At 36.5% G+C, this 25,094-nt stretch overlaps 2 protein-coding genes across 5 annotated transcripts in view; one reads left to right on the forward strand and one right to left on the reverse strand.

Moving 5' to 3' along the window:
* The window catches only part of Herc1 (HECT and RLD domain containing E3 ubiquitin protein ligase family member 1), a 163,842-nt gene that overhangs the window by 93,359 nt on the left and 45,389 nt on the right, over positions 1-25,094 (reverse strand). For all 4 annotated transcript variants that reach the window (XM_060384853.1, XM_060384852.1, XM_060384850.1 and 1 more), the window contains exons 9-24: positions 24,431-24,575; positions 24,056-24,227; positions 21,937-22,071; positions 21,477-21,642; positions 21,016-21,141; positions 19,958-20,179; positions 19,521-19,673; positions 19,263-19,395; positions 17,638-17,829; positions 15,263-15,484; positions 12,720-12,893; positions 9,531-9,645; positions 9,321-9,441; positions 7,367-7,538; positions 1,663-1,975; positions 1,114-1,234 (exon numbers count right to left, since the gene is read on the reverse strand). In XM_060384853.1, coding sequence (XP_060240836.1) covers positions 1,114-1,234; positions 1,663-1,975; positions 7,367-7,538; positions 9,321-9,441; positions 9,531-9,645; positions 12,720-12,893; positions 15,263-15,484; positions 17,638-17,829; positions 19,263-19,395; positions 19,521-19,673; positions 19,958-20,179; positions 21,016-21,141; positions 21,477-21,642; positions 21,937-22,071; positions 24,056-24,227; positions 24,431-24,575 — 2,682 coding nt within the window. The remainder of the gene's footprint in view (positions 1-1,113; positions 1,235-1,662; positions 1,976-7,366; positions 7,539-9,320; positions 9,442-9,530; positions 9,646-12,719; positions 12,894-15,262; positions 15,485-17,637; positions 17,830-19,262; positions 19,396-19,520; positions 19,674-19,957; positions 20,180-21,015; positions 21,142-21,476; positions 21,643-21,936; positions 22,072-24,055; positions 24,228-24,430; positions 24,576-25,094) is intronic.
* LOC110552701 (ATP synthase subunit g, mitochondrial-like) lies at positions 22,198-22,479 on the forward strand. The gene has a single exon (XM_060384860.1). The coding sequence runs from the start codon at positions 22,198-22,200 to the stop codon at positions 22,477-22,479; it is 282 nt and encodes a 93-aa protein (XP_060240843.1).

The following is a 25,094-nucleotide window of genomic DNA, read 5'->3' on the forward strand; positions in this document are numbered from 1 at the left end:
TACTTTAAGGGTTTTTTTTTTTCTTGAATTTGTTAACATAGAGAAATCCCAAATTGGTGACACTGCAGACAGCCTAGTGGATAAGTAAATTCAGAAGAAACAGTTTCCTTTGTGTCTATCAGGTGGTGGAGAGTATAACCTGTCTACTCTCACTTGTCCATATGCACAACCAATCATACATAAGCCATACAATTAACTTAAGTTCATACGCTTCACAGTATAACAATTTCAACTGTACTTTGACAGTGTTTCACACAAAAAAAAGAATGTATGTCAAATAAGACAACAAAAGAAACTAATAAATGGATCACTTGGTAAATACTGTAGAAAGCCCTCATCAATTGCACATATAAACACATACCAGTGTACCCATCTGTTAGTAAACATATGTTGTCTTATCTGTCTCTACACACATCAACAGAAAGTGCTAGATCTTGGGCAATTTTATGCTAGATAAACCAAATCATTCAACCAGTCTCCTAAAGATATCACTGTTACGAAATGTTTTTATTACATGTACCTTTGCTCAAAGAAGAAATTAATCTCACCTCAAACCACAAAATGTTGGTAAGAATGACAATCTGAATTCAAATGATTCCAAATAAGGTTTGTTTTTTTTTTTTTTTGTTCACTAAGACAGAGTAGATAATTCACTATAAAATATATCTTGTAAAAGAAGGCTCAAACAAAGATTTATCACTGAACTAGTTACCTTTGTTTCTTTGAAAAAACATTATATTTCATTCACTAACAATCCAAAGGTACAGCTGGGCATCAAATATAGTAATAATGGGTTACCAACTACTAAAATAGAGTATAAGAGAAGAAGGTTACGAAAAGAAAAATCCACTATTGTACAGGCTAAAATTGGTGCAGACGAACTAATCCAGTGAACTATGCAAGAGTCAAATCTACGAATCAAGACTTTAGGAAGAAGTCAGGGCTGAAGATCAAAATCATTAACAGTCAAGTGGTAAATTATGTAACATAGCTATATTATTTCTATTACACATCTTTCAAGTTTGTATATGCCTAAACAAATATAAACAACTCTAACCAAAGTCTTATATATCTACAGATTGAAAGCAAGAGTCCTTCTTTAGATATACTTACCAGTGCATAACCCTCTTCATCTGATTCAGGTTGAGACAAATCAGATTCACTTCTTGATTTGATCAGTCTGTAATTTGGACTTGCGTGAACTAGCCGGCTCTCAGCAGTGAGACTTTCACTCCTGTCTCACATACACAAAGAAAAGGTTTTTGATTGGGGACTGTTAGCAAACAGAACACTGACTGGAACTAGCAGAACAAAGATAATACACAATGAAATGTCATTATGTCTGCCCACAGAAAGCCTAGCTCAAGTAAAGCATGAAACCCTTTAGAGTTACAATGAATACTTTTATACTGATAAACTAAATTACAGAAAGATGCAAGTAATTCTTAGATGTTTGTTAACTGTGGTTGTTTATATGTATGGGAAACTTCCTCCTCATGGATCCAGAAATTCACATTCCAGGCTAAACCAGCTCTACTGTTTATTTTAAATTCATCCTGGTCAACTTGAATTTCTTCCCGTCTTTGACATTTAAGAAGAGAAACTCCTTGCAAGAAGCAGCAAAAAGAAGAAAACAGCATCCCAGTTTCCAGTCATGCCCACCTGGTCATAAGTCCCGTGCCTTCAGAGGCACTCACGGAAGGCTGCTGCACCTGCCCCTCTTCCCTTCGCTTCTGAAGTTCATCAATCACAGGACTTACTCCTAATATCAGGAGCGCACAACGGTGGATTACAGAGTTGCAGGCCGCAGTGTACACATCCTGCCCCTCAGGAAGGTCTGTGCTGACCCTTCGCTCTTGCTGAGACTGTGGAGGTGGGTCCTCGGCTCGGGGCCCAGACCCTGCCCCACTGCTCATTCTATCTCGGTCTCGGCTACGAGCTACTTCTCGGGCTGAGAGGAAACATTGAAAGATTTCTGTAACATGCAACACAAAAACAAGGTCTTAACACATGGGGGGAAAAGAGCAAAAAAAAAAAAAAAAAAAAAAAAAAAAAAACACAACACCCAAATAAATAACAATGAACATAGTAAAAAAGTTTAGACCAAACTTACTGAAACAGGGAAAAATCAACTTTTAGGCAAGAAATACAGCATAGTAACAAAGTTATATCAAAGTGTCATTGCAATAGAAAATATTTCTATACTTTATAGAATTTAGATTTGGCTGGTTCTACCTTGAAAGAGTTAGGGTTGTGCCATTTTAATACATGTCAGATTGGTATATTAACTGCTTAGGTGAACTTGGAAAGGGCCATTTGGCCTGGCTTTTCCTCCATGAAGCAAGCTGTGTAGACTCTTTTGGGAGGAAATATTCTTTGCAGATAACCTCAATCACCAAAGACTGCCAAGTGAGACTAGGCAAACTCTCTAAAGTAGCCCTAGCTTCCACACCTCCCCCTGCTTCTCATATGTCTTTATAACGTCCTTGGAATTCTCCCCTGTTCTAGAAAGCCCCTTGTCCTCTCATTTCCTATATTAATTGTTTTTTATCAACAAAGTATAAAAGCATCAAGTTTTAGTCATTTCTTTTCAAATTCACTTTCTTGTGAGAATCCCTATGTACATACAAACCTAATGAAATTATATGCACTTTTTTTATTTTTAAAGTATTTTTTCATTATTTATTACAATTTATTCACTTTGTATCCTGGCTATAGGCCCTCCCTCATCTCCTCCCAGTCCCATCCTCCCTCCCTCTTCTGCCCCTATGACGCTCCCCTACAATCTCACCCTTGCCTATCAGGTCTCATCAGGACTGGCTGCATTATTTTCCTTTGTGGCCTGGTAAGGCTGTCCCCCAGGAGGAGTGATCAAAGAGCCAGCCACTGAGTCCATGTCAGACAGTCCCTGCTTCCTTTACTAGGGAACCCACATGGAGACTAAGCTGCCTAGGCACTACGCCTGAACACGGGGTCTAGGTCCTCTCCATGCATGGTCCTTGGTTGGTGCATGGGTCTCTGCAGGTCCCCCTGAGCCCAGATTTTTTGGCTCTGTTGGTCTCTTTGTAGAGCTTCTGTCCCCTCCAGGTCTTTCTATCTTCTCCTTCTTCCAAAAGATTCCCTGCACTCTGCCCAAAGTTTGGCTATGAGTCTCAGCACCTGCTTTGATACCCTAATAGGAAGAGTCTTTCAGAGGCTCTCTGTGGTAGGTCCCTGCCCTGTTATCTATCTTCTCCTGCTTCCAATTTCTATACTATTTGCTCTTCTGAATCAGAATTAAACATGTTCCTTAGGGTCCTCCTTGTCATTTAGCTTCTTTAGGACTATAGATTTTACTATGTTTATCCTATATTATATGGCTAATATCTACTTATAAGTGAGTATATATCATGTATTTCTGCCTCTGGGTTACCTCACTCAGGATGATCTTTTCTAGTTCCATCCATTTGCCTGAAATTTTCATGATTTCCTTGTTTTTAATTGCTGAGTAGTATTCCATTATATAAATATACCACACTTTCTGTATCCATTCCTCCATTGAGGAAATTCTTCAGGAGGTATCTCCATCCCTGATCTCAAGCTGTACTATAGTGCAACAGAATAAAAATTGCACAGGACGGGCATAGAAACAGACTGGTGGATCAATGTAATCAAACTGAAGACTCAGAAATACACCCACACATGTACGGATACTTGATTTTTTACAAAGAAGCCAAAACCATACAATGGAAAAAAGATAGCATCTTCAACAAATGGTGCTGGTCTAACTGGATATTTACATATGGAAAAATGCAAAGACATCCATATTTATCACCCTGCACAAAAAGTCCAAGTGGATCAAAGACCTCAAAATAAAACCAGACACATTAAACCTGTTAGAAGAAAAGTAGAGAAGAGCCTTGACCTCATTGGCACAGAAAAAAACTTCCTGAAAAGAACACCAACAGCTCAGGCGCTAAGATCAACAATCAATAATTGGGACCTCATGAAAGTGAAAAATTTTTGTAACGCAAAGAACACTGTAAACAGAACAATGACAGCCTACAGACTGGGAAAGGATCTTCGCTAACCCTGTATCTGATAGAGGGCTAATATACAGAATATATAAATAACTCAAGAAGTTAAATAGCAACAAATCAAGTAATCCAATTAGAAAATGGAGTACAAAGCTAAACAGAGAATTCTCAAAAGAGGAATATCGAATGGCACAGAAACACTTAAAGAAATGCTCAACATCATTAGTCATCAAGGAAATGCAAATCAAAACGAGCCTGAGATTTCACCTTACATCCATTAGAATGGCTAAGATCAAAAACTCAAGTGACAACACATGCTGGAGAGGATGTGGAGAAAGGGGAACCCTCCTCCACTGCTGGTGGTAATATAAATTTGTACAACCACTTTGGAAATCAATCTGGCACCTTCTCAATTAGGAATAGAGCTACATCACTCCTAGGCATATATCCAGAAGATGCTTGACCATGCAACAAGGACATTTGCTCAACTACATTCATAGCAGCTTTATTCATAATAGCCAGAAGCTGGAAATAACCTATATGCATTTGTAAATCAGCTCTTGTATTAATGTGATTCCTAGATTCAGTCAAAAAGGTCACATAAGAACTAAAGAACAACAAAGTGGGTCCCCTTCTCCAGAATTTCAAATCTTACTAGTGAGTTAGGTCAGTTTTACAAAGTGAGGTTCCAGCAGTAGCAGCAGCAGCAGCAGCAGCTATAGTATTTGTGCAACTGTGCAAATGCCAAGTATCAGGCCCACCCAAACTTTCTGATTCAGAAGCTCTAGGAATGGAGCCCAGCAGTGGAAACTCTTCCAATTGGTTCTGAAGCTCTGGGAAATGGTTCTCAACCTTCCAAATGCTGCAACCCTTTAATACAGTTCCTTGTGCTATGGCAACCCCAACCATAGAATTATTTCCATTGCTACTTCATAACTATAATTTAGCTATTGTCATAAATTGTAACATAAACATCTTATATGCAGGGTGGTTTTAAAGGGTCGTTTGTCATACCCCCAAAGGGGTCACAATCCACAGGTTGAGAACCGCTGCTGTCTATGTTAAGTTTCAAAATCAGAAAGCGTGCTTATTTCTCAAATGTTCATTATCTTTGTATGTAAAGTTGTCAGGTCACAAGGAAAACAGATACAGCTAAGTTTATGAATAATGAAAACCCTCTGCCTACCTTCGCAAGTTTATGTAATTTCTATCAACTGCACTTGGCTATGTTTTAAACAAATTAAAATGGAGCAACCACTGAAACTGCTTATGATGGGCAAGATTGCCTCCACAGTTAGACACCATCATCATGAAGGTCCATCTGAAACAGCCTATGCTGCTCCCAAGTATAAAATGGGCTAGTGAGTCAGCAAGGTTCTGAGGCTGCTGTTATAATAGTGAATATTTTGCAACAGCGAAACAATTTTTTGCTCAATTTTGGAACAAAAATAGTATTCTTAATTTAGGCAAATTTAGGCAAAAATTTAGGGTAATTTAGGCAAAACAGTTTGCAAAACAGATTCATCTGTTAATAGAGAAGTACTATCTAAAAGTTTGTACAACTGTACAAACTGGTATATGTGGAGGTCAAAAGCTACTGGCAGGAGCTGGTCTCTCCTTTTATCATATGGATCAAATTCATGTGGCCAGGCTTGGTGGAACAGCTTTTACCTACTGAGCCATGTTGCCCTTTAACCTCACAACCCTAAATTTACATTTAGAGAATTATATGACTTTTTTGTTATGCTGTAAAATGTTCCTTACTTACATAAAATCAAAGCAACAAGCTCTCAAGAGCTTGTTCACATAACAAGTTCACATAACAGATACTAGAATTTCCAACAGACCTGGTTCTAATTCGAGTGCTTACTAACTGTGGCTTTATGTACATGATTCTGCCTCCTTTTTTAATTTTTATATTAATTACAGTTTATTCACTTTGTATCCCAGCTGTAGCCTCCTCCCTTGTTCCCTCCCAAACCCACTCATCTCCTCCCTGCCCCTCTCAAAGTCCACTGATAGAGGATGTCCTCCTCCCATTCCATCTGACCCTAGCCTATCAGGTCTCATCAGGACTGGCTGCATTGTCTCCTTCTGTGGCCTGGTAAAGCTGCTCTCCCATCAGCGGCAGGTCATGTCAGAGAAATTAGGAATTAGTGCTTCCTCAAGATCCAGCTATACTACTCCTAGGCATATATCCAAAATGTGCTCAAGTACACAACAAGGACATTTGCTCAACCATGTTCATAGCAGCTTTATTTGTAATAACCAGAACCTGGAAACCCGGATATCCATCAATGGAGGAATAGATACAGAAATTGTGGTGATTCTGCCTCCTTATGCCTCAATTCACCTTTCTTTAAAATGTGACATTATTAGATCTTGAAGATTGCTATGAGAATTATTAATTACTCTGTTTGGAACCCCTGACAGAGTGCCCATTGTATCATTGGTAGCTCACAGGTCATAGCAAGTTCATACATTAGCATTCCCAAACAACTATTATGCTTTCTTTTATTGTAAGGTAATGTTACCATGTTGTTACTATGTTGTCCTCTCTAACTTCTTTTCCAGGAATTTTTGAATTGATTTTTAAATTTAACTACAGAAGCTCTCTCAGTTTAGCTTGCAAAATTCCACTAGTTACTCTCCCTATCTATGAATTCCTTTATTCCACTGTATTCTTTTTGTTGTTGCTATTTAAATCCTTTTTAGTTTTCCTTGAGACATCCCAAAATAATTCTTAGCAGTACACAAAATACAAATAATAATAAAACTAGTGGATATAGATCAATGGTACAGTGCTTGCCTTATGTGCAAGAGCCTAAATTTAATCCCCAGTGCCACCTCCTTGTAAGTTGAAAATACATATAGATGTCAAAACCAAATGTACAGCTGACCAGGAGTTACAGGCAACGAACTGAATATGCATATGAAGGTAAAATTGCTCAACATTTTGATAAAAATTTGAAAAGCTCTAATAATCTTCTTTAAACATATAAGTAACTATCTTTTTTAAAAATTATCTGGAGGTTTGGAATATAAAGTATTAAAGTTTTATCCACCCACCCAAGTTATTCTCATATAACTGTTCTACCATTGCTCTTATCTCCAATACCTACTAAAATAAAATAAATGAAATCTGCAATTTTAAAAGCTGCAAATTTAAAAGAACACAAAAGCATTAGAGTGGCACTACCTGGTTTCAAAAGTCCCCTGTAATGCTGGCTAATGAAAAGTCATACAGTGTCAAATGCTTTTAGAAGCACTACATAGACACTCTTTCTCTGTTTTCCTATTAAAAAAGAACTGCATGATATTCACTTATCCAGTAAGAAAAATGTACTTACTGCCAGCTGTCATTACTTCATGTTCCCGTTCTTCCTCCTCATCTTCTGGCTCTGGGTGACCGTCCTCCCTGTCTCTTTCAGCCTGCTCTTCCATTTCAGCTTCTTCATCAATGGTCCGGGTAAAGGAATGCTCTTGAGGATCAACGTCTGCAGAGTCTTGGTTGTCTGAGATCTTTAAAAAATAACAGGAAACTACACTGACTATATTTTTTCAAAGCTCTGAAAGTTTTCATAAAACCTGAATTTTATATCTTAGAAAATACTGCCGATATCAATAACGATACATAAACTTTCAAATGACACGCTGGTAAATTTCAAAAATTACACAGACTATATGCACACAAAATATATACAAACAAACATATAGTCTTTCTTGCCTGGTATTTTCATTGAAATGTCATACCATAAATTGATTCACATTTATTTTGCTGTTTGGCTATAAACTACAAAGCTGCAATGTTAAGTTACAACATGTTACAGGCACAAAAGGTGATTTTTATTATTTGGTTTTAGGATTTTTGTTATTGTTTGTTTGCTTGAGACAAGGTCTCTCTATTCAGCCCTGGCTATCCTAGAACTCACTATGTACGCCAGGCTGGTCTTTCTAACTCAGAGAACTGCTTGCCTCTGTCTCAAAGTGCTGCATTAAAGGGATGTGCCATTATGTCCAGCAAAAGGTGACTGTCTGAGTCTACTATCCCCTTCTCTATGCTATTACTCTGTTTAGGGGAGCAGAGCTAGGTTCAAACCCAAAGCCTTACGCATGCTTAATAAACACTCTGCCATTTAACTATAACCCCAGCTCACCAATAATTCTAAATAAGATAGCACTTTTTAAAATTTAACTTTGCCCCAACCCCCAACTGAAAAACCGAAAGTTCAAATCTAGTAAGAGTTATGTTAATGTAGTTTCCCATGGTGGTCATGCTACCCAACAGTTATCTAGAAAGAAGAAGTCCTGACAAAAGGTACTTGCAGAGTCACAAATACCGTAACTAAATAATTCATCTCATAAACTTCAATACAAAATACAAACTTTCTACTAGAATCATAATAAAGGCTATTTGTGATTTGACCAGTAAATAACTTAGAAATTACACTATATAGGGATACTTAGCAGTGATACCCATAGATCACATATTTTCTTTCATAATATATGAGTTTCAAACTGGAGCCTCAAGAAATGACAAATTAATATTTCCTATGGACTTTTAAGGTCATGCTCAAATATTCATATCCACAAATACTAACCCAGCACATGCTGAAGTCTTGACTATGCTTAAGAACTAAATTACAAAGAACAAAGGCTCTAGTGTGCCTCAGCTTTGAAGTGAGCACTGTGAAGAGGGTGCTCTGAGACTGTTTCTATAACTACAGGGTTGTACCACCAGAATCACCAAGCCCTTCCAAAAGCACTTATTTGTCATCAGGTTTACTCCTGGATCATCCTCAATGGTCTTAATTTTCACGTTCAGAGCACACAACTCTAAATATAGGACAATTAACTTTTTATCTTGTATCTTATCCCTTTTTCACCTGAGTATTTTTAATAGTTTCCAGTTCTTGTGTGAATGTTGGATTTTTTTCTTAATTAATCTGAGGTATCTGGTAATGTCCCTGATAATTTCTGGCATCCTAAGTTAAACAGGGTAATTCCAATGTAGCTTAGCCAATAAAAAAAAAAAAGGAGAATACTGCCTATGATACAAACAAGCCAGTTTATCACTATCATCTATGCAGTCTATTACTTAGCAGGCCCATCACATTTAATATAAATGAGGTAAATAAACCCTAACACTTTCATTCTTCCATTATTTTCCACTAGAAAACATGCTAGCATGTTTTTAATATCTGCACTGACTAATCAAGGCATATTTTTCTCTCATAAAAAATGTGGGGGCAACTCTAACAAGCTTGCAGGAAAACATAGAAATTAATCGATTTCCAACTTTACCCATCTGTCTCGTGATGATGACCTGGTCTGAATAAGTTCAAGGTTCTTGCAAGCAAGTAAACGACTTCGAACTTTGTATACACAACGGTACACTTCTGATAAGCTTTTACCAGGTTGGTATCTAAATAAAGAACCAAAATAGAAAAGTTACCTAATTTCTAACATCATGAGAGCAAATATTTGTCTGAGGATAGTTTTTAAGTTACTTGCCGGCTTTCTCCACATGCTTGACTAAGTAAGTTTGTGTGTTTGAGGAGTGCTGCAAGAACAAATCTAGACACAGTGTCCAAGAGTGACTCATTACTTAAAGTTGCACTGTCCCAATCTGAAAATAAAAATGACATTTAAAAGGACTCAGAAAACAGATCCCAGGTAATATTGAGCTTTATTTCTCCAACACCTGAATTTTACCAACATTCTGTACAACTATTTGACAAATGCACATACTGTTTCAGGTGCTACATAGTTTTGAACCATGACTCTGATCTTACAGAATTTGAATCTTGGTATGGATTATGGAAATGGGTGAGACAATAAGTGAATATGACAGGCAAGGGCTAAGGAGAGAAACAAAGGAAGGCGAGAAATGGGGGCACTGTGTTGTATAATCACTATTTCATACAGGGTGCGCTCAACAGATCTAAGTGAAGCAGGAAGAGAAATCTCATGGACAGAAGATAACATTAGGATAACCATGTGCTAAGAACATAGCTTGAGAATTTAGGAGGTCAGAATTGCTAGAGCTAAAGGAACATGTACAAGAGTGGTAGGAGAGGACATTAGCGAGCTGGTAGGGAATTAGATTATGCTGTCTCGCAAACCAGTGCACTTCCTCTGGACCTGACTTAAAGGAAGCAGCATTAGAGGGTTTTGAACAGAAAAATGACATGATTGTATTCCACAAAACCAAACAAAAAGTATCCCTGAAAAACATTAAACCCCAAATTAGTTTATTTGTTCTTAACTATTCTTAAGGCTTCTTCCCCAAAAGATAAAATGCTACATTTCATTTTTCACTTTATTTCCACATCTGGGTTAAAAATAAAAATCCAGACCAAAAACAAAAAAAAAAAAAAAAAAAAACTGACAATGCAATATGCATCACTTTATATAAAACCTTACAGTCCAGAAAGACTGTTATAATAACAGTGTATATATGCATACAGAATTTATCCACATCAGGTTTGTGTTACCTGTTCCACAGACCTGATTACTATCTGAGAACTGCTATCACATAATTAAAGCAGGACTCTAGTTTAAGCATGCAAATTCTCAACTTAAAGAGCAAAATACAGTAACACTGTATCTGTTTCAAATCTAGCATGGATTATCCTGCTTTTACATTTTAATGATGCTATATTCACTTTACATCAAACACTGCTGAATGCTTCTACTATTAAGCATGAAGTCCACGCTAAAGTATCAAGCATCCAAGGTTTTAAAAGTTCTCATTCCAACACAACAAATGATAATATGATATAAACCTTCATTATGGTTCAGCAAGAAAAATACCTGCTGTACAAGCTTAATGACATGAGTTCAACCTTCCAGAACCCAGGGAAGTAGGAGAGAACCTACCCCTCAAAGTTTTCCTTTCAACTCCCTGCATGTACCATGACACATCACACCTACACTCACACATGCAAACACAATGAATTTTTCAAAAAGAAATTTAAACCTAACTATATAATGCCACAGTATATTCAAATATCAAAAATGCGTCTTAGATAAGTAAATTTTTTATTCTTCGTTACTTTATCTTTCATCTCTGATATGAATCAACCTAACAATAAATGATCAAAAGATAAACAAAAATGATCTGTAGCTTCTTTTTGTCTGCTTTCAAAAACTGTTTTTATGTTACATTAATTTATTTATCTGTGTGAATAAATGCTATACCACACATGTGCATGGACCAGAGAACAACTTGCAGAAGTTGTATCTTTTTTCCCAAAATGTAGGTCTCAGGGATTGAAATCAAGTTGTCAAGCTTAGTAGCAAGTGCCTTGGTACCTGCATAGCCATCTCATTGGCCCTGTTTGCTTATTTTTAAGAAGGAGGTCTCACTATGCTGCCCAGGCTGGTCTTGAACTCATGAACTCAGTCATCCTGGCTCAGTCTCCCAAGTAATTGGGAGTAGAGGTGGTACCACCATGCCTGACTGAGCTAAAAATTTCAATGGTACCATTTCCTTTCCATTACATTACTTTAGAGAGAGAATGTGTGTGTGAGAGAGAAATACAGAGAGACAGACAGATGGACAGAGATTATGAGTGCCATGACATGTGAAAGTCACAGGACAAACTGCAGTTCTCATGTGGGTCCCAGGGATTAAACTCAGGACGTCAGGCAGGGCAGAAGCACCCACTGAGCCACTAGCACCAGCCATCAAGCTATCTTCCTACTGGTGTTTAGCTGAGCTAGTAATGGTAGCAGTATGCGGGAAGCTGAGGCAAGAGGACTAAGAGTTTAATGCCAACTTCGAGCTTACAACTCTGTCTTTAAAAAGAGAGGGAGATGTACAATATAAACCTCAGTTCATTTGTTTATAAAAGATAAAAGCCAACAAAAAGTAAAAACATTTACTTTTACCATCTGAGATTTCCAACATACAGAAGAAAACTAAGGATAGCATAAGAGAAAAAAAAAAAACAATATGGAAGAAAACAGAGACTACAGATGTGACTCTCAGCAATATGGGTGATTGTGCTTGTCTGGTTGGGGTTCTTGTTTTGAGAAAGGGCTTCCTGTAACCCACATTAGCCTCGAACTCACTACATAGCAGAGGCTGACCTTAAACTGCTCCTCCTGCTTCACATCCAGAGTGCTGGAATTACAGGTATGCACCACCATCTCTGGTTTTAATATGGATCACTGTTAAGCATGGGAACTAAGAATAAATCAAGGATATTGTTTGAAATTTACACATAAAATTATTTCTACTGATTAAAAAATATTAGAAATGGAAATGTCACTATAACTTGCATACTATTTCACTATTAAATTTAGTAGCATATTTTATCTCATATGGGTATTATTAGCACTTTGAATAGGCAAAAATTTTTATATATATTCAGTAAGTCTATAGCCTAGTCACCTAAATAAACATCCTCTAATATAATGCTTCACAGAATACTTTTATAAAATGGTTTATTACAAGATCTAACTTTAATACAATCAAATTTCTTTAAATGGGATATATGTGAATACAATAAATAACCTGACATATTTTCCACAAATAGAAAAACAATTATTTTTAAATGATACTTAATATAAAATCATTTTCCTCAAAAAAAGCAATAGGATGGCTCCTGTTATTTTTTTATCTACACAAACAGATATACTAGCTAGCACTTTGAGTTAGCTATACATGTACCCACTTCCTTCTCTTTATCTTACCTTTACTAACAGCGTAATCCTGCATGCTGATCCAAAGGCTTCTGGCAGGCTCTTTAGAACAACCCAATGCCAAGTCTACATAGACAGCAATTTCAGGCCGCAATTTGTAATCAAAAGGCTTCTGCTCTTCATTTCCTGAAAGAGCTACTTCTAGTAGGCAGCTCATACATTTATCTATTTTAAAAAATATAAAAAATTAATAATTCTATTTATTTATTTCTCTTTTTCTCCTGCCCTCCCTGTGTGTGCGTGTGTCTGTATGCCTGGTAATCAAACCTAGGTTACCAGTCCTGGCAGCAAACACTTTATACCTTGAGCCATCAATCCTCAAGTTTCCTTTTTAGGAATGTGGGTACGAAGAGGGTTGGAGGGGCTGGCACTAGGAACACAAGACAAGATTTCTTTAGGCAGCTTTGGAATGCACTCTGTAGACCAGGCTGGCCTCAAACTCAGACACCCACTTGCCTCTGCCTCTCAGGTACTTGGGATTAAAGGTGTGCACCATCAACACCTGGCTAAATTCCCAATTTTAAACTCCATAAATTTATAACTGCAAAAGAAAATCTTATTTACTCAATGAATACGAAATTATGTATTTGGGTCTAATTTAAAGTAGAGACTACTAAAGTGACGCCCTCTAGGAGGAAAAAAAAAAAGCAAATTAGAGGCCAGGATTGCAAAATGTACTAAGCACAACCTTGAAAACTGTTGTATTCAAAAATGCATAGTATCTTTTTTGAGAAAAGTAGGCCCACAGAGAAAGAGAATAAAACTTTTTCTCTTTAATAGACTTAAAGAAAAGCAAATCAGTTAATAGTGAAACAAAAGGGATACAAAATCTTTCTCTTTCTCCCCATCTATCCTACCTCCTTCTCTACCTCACAGACTCCCTCTCATTTCCTCTCTTCCTCTCTATGACTTTACCTTGTATATATCTGGGCCTTTTTCTTATTTGAAAAATAACAAAAATTAGATTTGATTCAGGCTAGCTAATTCTACTCATTATTTCATAGAATCAAATTTGGAAGTCCAAAGAGATTAAAATACCATTTCTAGATAAAACTACTAAATCATATTGGGGCACTGAATAAATCTTATGTTAAGTCTGAAAGCCAACAAAATAGAGAAATGGGAGATATGGAAAGGAATTCTCAAAGATATTACCAAGTTTTCAAAAACACTACAATTTCCACCTGCCATTCGTATCTATGGGTAGTGGCTGGGCTGGCTAGTTTTATGTCAACACATGCTCCAGCCCTCTGAAAACAGAGAACCTCAATTGAGAACAATGCCATCATAAGATTGGGCTACAGGCAAGCCTGTAAGGTATTCTCTTACTAGTGATTGTCGGGAGGGCCCAGTCCATTGTATGTCCACTCAGGGGCTAGTGGCCCTGGGTTCTATAGGAAAGCAGGCTGACCAAGCGATAGGAGCAAGCAGTGAAGTAAGCAGCATTCCTCCTGGCTCCAGGTCCCCATCCTCTTTGAGTTTCTGTTCTGAATTCTTGGATGATGAACAGTGATGTGGAAATATGAGTCAAATAAACCCTTTCCTCTCCAAGTTGCTTTTGGTCATAGTGTTCTTTTCATCACAGCAACAGTAACCCTGACTAAGACAGTATCTGAAAACTGGACACTGCTCTGCCCTGACAGGTGCTCTTCGGGTGCACTCCACTCAGCAGTTCTGAAAGCTTCAGAACACAAACAAATGTCTTTTCCATGACTTGATCAAAATGAGTGAAAATATTACAGAATGAGATCAGACCTGTATTTTTGGCTTTTTTGAGGTGGAGGTCTCCCATTGTAGCCGAACCTAGCCTGGAACTTATCACATTGCTTAGACTAAGCTCTTGTAACAGTTCTCCTGACTCAGTTTCTCAAGTGCTGGGATTACAGGGTGAGCCACCATAGCTGGCTCTACACCAGCGGTTCTCAACCTGTGGGTCGCAACCCCCTTGGGAGTTACACATCATATATCCTCAGTATCAGATGTTTATATTATGATTCATAACAGGAGGAAAATTACAGAATGAAGTAGCAAGGAAATAATCTCATGGTCAGGGTCACCAATCCATGAAAAACTGTATTAAAGGGTCATAGCATTAGGACAGTTGAGAACTACTGCTCAACATTTCCCCAGACCCACATTTTCCTACAGTTGTGGTTCATAACCTTCCTATCACTGAGACCCTTTAACATAATTCCTCATGGTGTGGTGACCCCTAACCATAAATTATTTTCATTCCTACTTCATAACTATAAGTGCTATAAACTGTAATATAAATATCTATATTTTCTGATGGTTTAAGATAACCCTGAGAAAAGGTCATTACACCCCCCAAAGGGTCACAACCCAAAGGTTGAGAATCACTGCCATATACCATGTTACAGAATTTAACTGCTTTTTGAAAACTGTACATTACAATTTTAGATCTTTTTATTACTAATGTGGAAAATGCATGAGTTCTGTTTTCAACACTGAGGTAAGAGATCTCCAAGGAGAAACAATGAAGGTGCTTCACATGCCTCAGAGAAGCATCTTACCTAACTGAGGGGTGTCCATTTCCACACCATCACTGAAAAGTGGTGTTTTCATCCAATACGCAGTATCCTGTTCTTCTGGAGTCACAGGGGAGCCCTGAAGCATGCCACCAAGACATCGCCCAATGAGGAGAGCAATTGTTCTTTCCAGATCCACAAGCCACACCCAAGACTGAGCTGGCTGAGGTAATGGCACACCAGCTGGGTCAATTACTTCTGGCCCTCCTAAAGAGAAAAATCAACAGTAACTGTGTCTTTACCTGTTACTTTTAAATTTTAAAAGCTTTCTCGTGGTCTCTAATCTATTATACTACAGTAAGATATTGAAGAAAATAATATTTCAAAGAAAGCGCATAGTATTTTCTATATATAAATTACCTGGTATATTAGATTAATTTAAAATTTACTCAGACATGTTAGGCTATCAAATAATTTTTCCACTGTGAAGTTACTAATTTTAAGATAAATACTAAACCAACACATGCAAACTTATCTCAATAGATTTTATTATACCAGCTAGATTAAATTTTACCATCTTTAGTCAGATTTTGGCACTATTTCTCCAAAGTGGCACTATTGTTTAATGCTCTGCTAGCTTGAACTCAGAATTAATCTTATACTAAGATCTATACTAATTAGATCTTATACTAAGATCTAGGCCCATGCTTTTTAGCAGATATTTGTTTCTAAAAGTTCTACACACATGCACACACACACACATATACACACACGCACACACACGACAGCAACAAAGATAACAGAAATCAGTGGTATAAAAAAAAAATTCCAAAAGGGAGTTATTTGAAAAGATTAATACTTTTAGAACTAGTAAGGAAAAACATACTCCATATACTTTAAAAATAGAAATAAAAAGGATGTATAGCAATGCCTGCATAGGAAAAATTTTAAACCACAAATGAATAAAATCAATTTTACACCAATAAATTTCAAGGCCAAAAAAATAATATTTTCTGAAAAATAACAATTTCTAAAACGGAGTAGAAAAAAAATTTTCATGATCCATGCACATGTACAATAAAAATATAAATAAATAAACCACAAGGGCCAGATAATTTCATAAATTACTTTAGCACTTCAAAAAAAGATAATCTTTATCTTACAAAAATTACATCAGAGAGTGAAGATTCCAAATTCATACTATATGGTTAACATAATCTTGACAAACTAGGCAAGAACAGCATGAAAAAGAAAAACTTTTTAAAAATAATCAGTTAACGGGGGAGGGGAGTGGGAGGAGAAGAGGTGAGGAAGAGTGGGATTCGGAGGGGACAAAGAGGGAGCTACGGTTGGGATACAAAATGAATAAACTGTAATTCATAAAATAAGTAAATTAATTTTTAAAAAATCAGTTAAAAACCCAAAGAATTCCAGAACAGAAGGATACTAAACTCACCCAAACCCAAGTAAGTTCTAAGACACTTTAGGAGAGCAAGAACAACCCTGCTGAATCACTATTCTGATATGGTCATGCATTTGGTACTTTGACCATTTCAATTCAGTGGTCAACAGAACTGACCACTGTCACAGCAAGCGGGCTTCAAGGTAATCCTGTCAGAGCCCATCACTTTCCAGAAAAAACAAGCAAACAAAACTCACAAAACCTCAAGGCCCTGAACAAGTGGCTTTCCCAAGGTTACACAAGAAATTACTAAGAGACTAAAATAGGCTTAATGGGCCTCAGTTTATGACTCTTTCCAATAAAAAAAAAGGACAATTCACTAATATGAAAGGTCTTTTTGTTCCAGTGGTAACATTTGACAGACTTAACACAGACCCCAAATGCAAACACAAGCTATTATCAAGTTTCTAGAATCACCAGCACTGTATGAATCAAGAATGAATTAGAATGCCAAGTCTAAAATCAAATGCACTAAAAAAATACTTTCTCAATTTCCATTTTAAAATCCAACCAGTTGCCTATATATCCAACCAAAATAAATGTTACTATCAAATAGATATTTAACATTAAAATATTTTATATTTGACTTAAAACACTTAAATCAAATATAATTATTCACTGTTTATAAATGTATTATTATTTTAAATACCTCAAAAGAAAGAGTATTGCTGACTAAATTAAGACACAATTTTGCTATCTGTTATAAGACACATTTTAATTTCAATTACGTCAAACTCTGAAGAACAGAAAAGCTTTATAATCACTGACCATAAAGATGCTTTTTGTGACATCCATAAGCAACTTTCTTAGCTACAGCATGGCAGGTGGTCACTTAGAAGATATCCCATTGTTTTGATCACATGAAACACCGTATCGTCAGATATAGTTTTATTTGAGATATGTAAGAAGAACAACCTTTCTCAAAGACATTATTTAACTTTTTACTGCCTGGACTTACCATGAAGAGGCCACTGTAATTCTTGGTCTTCTAAAAGAGCAGCAGCTGGCAGGAGTCTGTTAAGGCAATCAAGAGGTGGCAAGAGGTCGAGGAGGTAACTCAATAAAGGACGAGCCACTGACACGGGGAGTAACAGTAGGGAGTTAACAATCTGGCAGAGCATGCTGCCTGCAGCTGACACATAGATAACATCTATGAAGAGCAGAGAAATACAATGTAAATCAATGACCTCAAATAAACTTAAAAAAAAAAAAAACTAAATACTTCTTCAGTTTGGAAAGAGAGTAGACAAATTCAATATCTCTTTGTTCAATACCTACCTGACAGCTATTGTCATATTAGTATTTTGCCACCAGAAAATAACATCAACAGACACTATGGAAAACAAACTTACCTCGCATGCCAACAAACTCAAAACACAAAAACTGCTTTCTTAAGATACATTACAATTGCACATTCATTAATTTATCCCCACTTTAAAATTTTAGTCAAACATTGAGAGTATCTATAACAGACTAGAAACTAATTCAAAACAGAAAGACAGCCATGACCAAAGCAGCCAACAGTTGCCATCTTCCTTTGATGAGTAACATTCTAGTAAGGCAAGTTGTTTTATATTTTTCTAAATTAAAATAATTTTTAAAATTAAGATCATCATAAAATAGCTGTCCTTTCATAATGGGTATCACTTTTCAATCAAATTTGTTCCAGTATTTCCCTGTACTCAGGGCCAGGAGGAATATTCAGAAGTGAATCCAGTCTGAACGAACATTAAATTTATGTTGTATATAGAATAGCCAAACCAGAATAACTAATAAACAATAGTCTTGGTTCATCAGATTTCTTTTTGTTTTGTTTTGATTTTGTTTTTGTTTTAGGAAGTAAAACTTCAGAGATCAACAACAAAGAAAATACTCAGTAGGCAACTAAAGAGAGGCTCTGGTGCCTGGAAAGTCCTCAGCTAGGTGCAAACATGGGAGCACATGCATGGTGGTCAAAGACATTTAGACTAGATGAGCCTATTCAGAAAGAAAAGAGGATTAAAAGCAAAATTTAGAGGATCCCAAAGTGGAAGGGCATATCCAAAGGAAGAGAGGATAAATCCTTTAGCAAGTCCCAGAAAAACACTGGTCGAGACGGGTAAGAAAAAGGACTGTGGTACACAGAAGAAAGCTCATGGAAGAAAGCATTTCAAGAAGGAAATTGAACAGGGTGTGGTAGTAATCCCAGCCTTTGAAGGGCCGAAACAGAAGGATTGCTTTGAATTTAAGAACAGCATGTTCTAGAGCAGAACATTCCTGTCTCAAAAAGAAGGGAGGGAGGGAGGAGATAGAGGAATACTGCAGTAGATAAAAATGTTAATTTATATCATAAATTAACTGTTTGAGTTTATAGCACCCAATGCCTTTAAATTAGATCTGTTGAGACCATTAGAATCCTTTAAGATCAATCAGTATTACATCACCCCTAAACCAAGATGAAAGGAAACAAAATCAATACAAAGAAAACTCAGGATCATTTCTCCTCTATACAGAGGTGTAAGGTCTTCTTGAGGTTTTAGAAAAGTTCTAATAACTCTTGCTTTATAACCACTGGTTAAACGTGAAATTCAACACCAAACTCACCTCTTAATTTTTCTCCAACACTGCCATTCCAAGGACTTTCTTTAAGCAAATTTGCAGAACGTGAATAAATATCTGTGGCGTGAGGCAGCAAGAGTTGAAGATGTTTATGAAGCAATGCCACACTGCTTGAGTTCTGCAGAGAAAAAGTCTCTAAATCAACACTCTGAAAGATCCAAAATACAAAAATATTATGGCATCCCCAACTATCTGAGTTGTAGGTTCCCAATAGAGCACCATGAAAAGCATAGAACTGCATACCTCAGTAATGGTATTAATGTGGCAAAAAGCAAGCAGTTGTTTCTGTAGTGAACACAGCAATTCATGAAGATGAGCAGGCTGACTATTCTCTGAAGATGATGTTCCAAGAAGATATTTATCACTGTTCTTTTCTAGCTCTCCAAAGGCTTGATCCTAAAATGACACATAGTGAAGACTATATTTCACATGTTTTAGAAAACTATTTTATGTTTATTCTTCATTACATGAGAAACACTTAAGAAATTTTTAACATAAGTAGTTTTATAATTTTAAGTTACATATTACATGGACACTACAGTATTTCAGATATGACATGTTTTTCTCTTTGGGAAAGGGAATCTAAAATTTTATTTATATTGTTTAAATGTTGAAATGCTTTAACCTAAAAAGATCCTTACCCCTTAATCCTTTCTTAATATATTGAAAAAGCAAGGTACCGTATAAAACCCTAAATTTCTTAAGAGGGTCTTCATTAAAATTTCCGCCAGATGAGTGTCTGGATGGCAGGTCTGAGGACCATAAGGCTGATCTGACAGGTTTCCATAACCCATGCACACAGTCGAAAGGTCAGCAGCATCAGAAGGTGAACTATAGCCGAGAAGGGAGGCTACATGGGTATGATCTTGCAAACTTGTCAGAATTATATCCAGTTGCATTCTCTAAACAATAATGAAAAAGAAACATATAACAAGCATAACATTCATTAGAAGAGAGAAGAAAAGGATGTTAGGACAAAAAACTATACTAACAATGCTAACTAATCCACTTACTTGATACACAACCTTCAAGAAGTATATAATTATAGTAAAAACTTCAATTAATATCATTTGGGAAAATGTAAATTATGGGTTTTTAATCTCATCTATTATGATAAATAGATAAAATGATGTGCATAATAAATTAAGCACTGTAAGTAGACATTTGTTGGAAATGCCAACAGATACATACTCATATTATTCTACAAAATTAATGATGACAACTGCAAAAATTATACTGGAAAACATCTGTGGACATTACATTGCCAGTAAGTACCTTGTTTCACCTCTAATCTATAGCTCTACAATTGACTCTTCCACTTAGCTCAGCAAAGCACTTATTTTCATTTATTTCACTTAAAAATAACAAAAATTAAAAATAAGAACAAACCTCAAATGCTTTTTGCTAATGACCTTTTTCTTTTCAGAAAAGCAACTCCAAGCATAGGGCCAACAGCAGTAACACAAGAATGATTTCCACTCAGCACTTTACAATAAACCAAGCGTGTCTGGCTTGACACCATAATTAATACTAGAAAAATGAATCATGACTCTAAGAACAGACCCTGTGTATCATTTCAGTTCACTAGATATCCAACAATTCTCCCAACATCAAATAACCAGGCTGCACCAGAACTACCAAGCACTACTCTGTGAACATTTGACACTTGATTTGCTCTATTTTCTTCTCAGTCCAATTTCCTATGATGTGAATGGTTTCTCTACATGCAAAAGCTCACCTGTCCTTTGGATAAGCTTTCCCATCTATCAGGTCCTTGGGGCAAAAGAGAATGAAGTAATTCCATCCGTTCTCGTAATGGAGGTAACAGCATGGTTGCTCCCACTGAGAGTGTTTCAATTACCACCTAATATCCAAAAACAAAACAAAAAAGGAAAGAAAGAAAAAGGAAAAGTGCATTGATTAGCCTAGAGCTTCTCTTTTTAATAGCAACATAAAAAGTGATTGCACTAACTGTTGGGATTATATAAGTCTAAAGATATTGTGTAAAAAAAAAAATCTGTTTTTTAGTTAAGATAGTTTAGGAACATCTCCAGCACTTGGGAGGAGAGGCAGGCGGACCTCTGAGTTTGAACCAGCCTGTTCTACCGACTGAGTTCCAGGACAGTCAAGGCTACACAGAGAGACCCTGCAATTGATGATATCTAGTATGGAGAAGTTCAGGTCACAGATTACTCTTACCTCTTGGATTTCATCTGGGACAGTTGAGTCCATCAGCCTGAAGAGTAAATTTCGAAGTGGACCTGCTTGCCTCCCAAGAATACTGGTAGCTACCCCGCCCGCAAGGGCCAGAGCAAGGTGATTTGAAAGCAACTTCAGGCACAGCTTAAGAAAATTATGGTGTTCCCTGAAATAAAACAAGCTGTTGTGAATTTCTGAAGCATAAAAGTAAATATAATATCCAGTTTGAGGAACATTTTTTCTCTTTAAAAATTTTGTCAAGTAATGACCAATGATAAATTTTAAAATGTCATTTATGAAATTATATATAACCTTTTAAAACCACAAAGTTAGTAATAAAAGTTCAGCTCTTTTCTAACTTTATCAAGAAGACTCAGATAATTTGGAGAAAAACCAAGAATAAGTCAAAGGCTGAAAAGAGTAATTAATACATATGCCCATGTACGTATCTGCAACATACCGTGATGAAGGGAAAGGCAGGGGGGGAATCTCACTGTTTATTTTATCACAGTATCGCTCAAGAAAGGAACGCAGATGTGAGAAGGTGCTCTCTTCAAGATCTACACAATAAGGCCGGTGCCATGCAACAACTTGTCTAGAAGGAAGCATAAGAAAAGTATCTAATAGCCTTATAATGCAACTTCTATACACGATCAAAAGCAAAACATTGGGCAAGATGGGCCTTCTACCTCAGACCACGGCCAAGTTACTTCCTAACTTGATGGAGAAGGCTCCTGGGCTGGTGACTGCTGCTGTGACTTACTTGAAGCCTCTACTGGCCATATTTTGTCAGTATGCCAAGGTTAGCTGGTTCCCCAACCCTGCTGAAATCTCTACAGCTATTCAGAGAGGGAAAGAAATAATTCAAAGCGCTAAAACTGGTAGCTTCAAACAGCTTACAATTAAGGAAGCTGTGCTGAATGATTTGGTGGCCACTGAGGTGTGGACATGGTTTTATATCCAAGAGACAGATCATAGGCAAACATGGCATAGTTGGCTATAATGTTTGAAGACCAATCTTTAACATCTGATTTTATTTGAGTTCTTATTCTTGGACCATGTATAATGAGACTGCTATCTGAATAAAATACTAGCTATCGGAGAAAAAAAAAAAAAAAAACAAGACACAGTGGGGGAGACAACACAACAAAACAGCTTACTTGATTTAAAAGTATAGCAACTAGGTCTTGGTTTTTTGTTTTGTTTTTCGTTTCATTTTGTTATTTGGGAGTAATTTGTTTTGTTTTACAAAGAAGACCAATCAGAAAAAGGGCAATGAAGTTAAACAAATGTTTTAAATCAGTAAAGCCTAGTTCTGATTTTAGTTCATTTCCTCTTGATACAAAGACACTCAACTGTGTTTGTGATACACATGTGTTCACATGTGGTGTGTATGTGAAGGTGGGGGTGAGCCTCTATGTGTGTGGAATGTAGAGGCTGATGTTCAGTGTCTTCCTCAGTCACTCTCCACCTTATTTTTGTGTGCAAGGTCTTTCACTAAACCTAGAGCTCACTAACTTGGCCTAACAGTCCACAGAGTGAATTCCAGAGATCCATCTGTGCTCTCCACTGCACCCTTGGCATCGAGAGAAAAGACATTGTACTGCAGCACTTGGCCTTTATGTGGGGACTGGGATTCTGAACTCAGGTCCTCACGCTTGTAAAGCAAACATTTTGCTGACTCAGCCATCTCTTCAGCCTGACACTTAACTTTTAATTTTTAATTCTCTAAAGACAAAGAATTCAAAATGAGAAGACATTAAGTGTCTTAAATACAGCTTCTTCATTTTGAAATATATGTAACCTCAATATACACATGAAAAGGGATCCAAATGTTATTTCTATGATAACAGAGTAAATACTAGAAATTATATAGCCTTTAAATATGTACATATATATTCATATATATTTGTTAATCTTAAAAACACATGAAATTTTATTCTAAATTTAGTAATACTACTGTTTGTTATACTTTTGTAGGGTTGCATATGAAGTGTTTTGCCCAGCAACTTCTGGGCTGTGCCAAAATGTTCTGACTTACTTCGGGCCAAGGCAATGGAGCCAGAAGATCATGGATGGACACATGTAAACCAAAACAAATCCTTCCCACTTTTAAGGCGTTTATATAAATTGTTATAGTAGGCAAAGGTATTAACACAATTACCTACATAAATAATAATATTTCTTTGATACAAATTAAATTACTTTAAATTAACATATGAGTTTACATGAAAACTTTGCTGTGAAGAGTTGCAAATGATCCGTTTACTTTTCACACATACAATTTTACAAAAGAAGGCATCTTAGGATGAACCCAGTATCCTTTCCATGCCACCTGGACCTTCACTCACATGGTGTCCCATCAGGAACATCAGCTGAATAGTATGTATCTTATTATTTGTACTATTTAGGAATTTATTTTAATATAACATCATCATTATTACTAGTATTAAATTTAATTATTCAACTTCTGAAGTATATTGTGTAATGTTGACTCAATAGACATTCATAGTCCTAAAATAAATATAAGAAAATATTTTTTAAAAAAACTCATAAGAATGTTTAAATATAGCATTTACCTGTCCCTAGGGAGAGCAGTCCATGCCAAACTATGCGATGTTCCAGCTGAGATCTGCTGAATAGCTATGCCATCTAAGCCACTCACTTTCTTTGGTTTAGTAATAGGACCTGTGGAATTTCCCTGGCCACACTGCCCCATGGAGTTATTGCCCCACGCATAAACTTCATTATCTAAAAATAAAGACATAAGGCATGAAAGTTAAATTTAAATGGAAAACATTTAAGAAAAAGAACTCATCTCTTTAAAAACAAATGACCTAGAATATTCGTAATCCTTACACTAAGGAGGCTAACATAGGAAGATTTAAACTTTGTGTTTAGGCTATAAAGATGCTACCTAAAATACTAAAACAAACAAATAAACATGACTATACCATGCGAAAGAGACAAACAATGACTGTCTCCAATAGAAATATCAACTATCCTTGTGGCAGCCAATTCTTCAATGAGCTTGGGTCTCAAAGCGGTAGCTTCTGAAGAACCACAACCTAGACAAGCACCACAGCCCCAAGCATAGACCTGAAAAGACAGAATAGAGAACACGTTAATTCCTAAAACATGCAGACTAGGAACTAAAATTATCAAGGAGTGTAGTAACTTTCCGATATTAAATAATATAAAATATTAAAATAATATTTAGTGTTTTGATCATTTTAAAGACAATTGTGGTACCCTCAGGAGATTGATCGACAAGATAGCTAAAAAGCAAACATACCGCCCTTAGCTGCCTCACATGATCATCCCCACCTCATTTTCCAAACAATTCTCTCTCTAAAATGCAGACATAAAAGATAGAAATATTGGGGCTGGAGAGATGGCTCAGTGGTTAAGAGCACTGTCTGCTCTTCCATAGGACCTGGGTTCAACAAACAGCTCACAAATGTCTGTAACTCCAATTCCAGGTGGTCTGATACCCTCATACCACTGCACATAAAATTAAATAAATTATTTTTAAAAAGACAGAAATATTAAATTAGTAGCACACCCAAGAAAATTAACAGTAATTGTTTCTTAGCAAATATCTGCATCTTTCTTGTT

Source organism: Meriones unguiculatus, chromosome 6 (assembly GCF_030254825.1).
Source record: "Meriones unguiculatus strain TT.TT164.6M chromosome 6, Bangor_MerUng_6.1, whole genome shotgun sequence".
Classification (NCBI taxonomy): Eukaryota; Metazoa; Chordata; class Mammalia; order Rodentia; family Muridae; genus Meriones; species Meriones unguiculatus.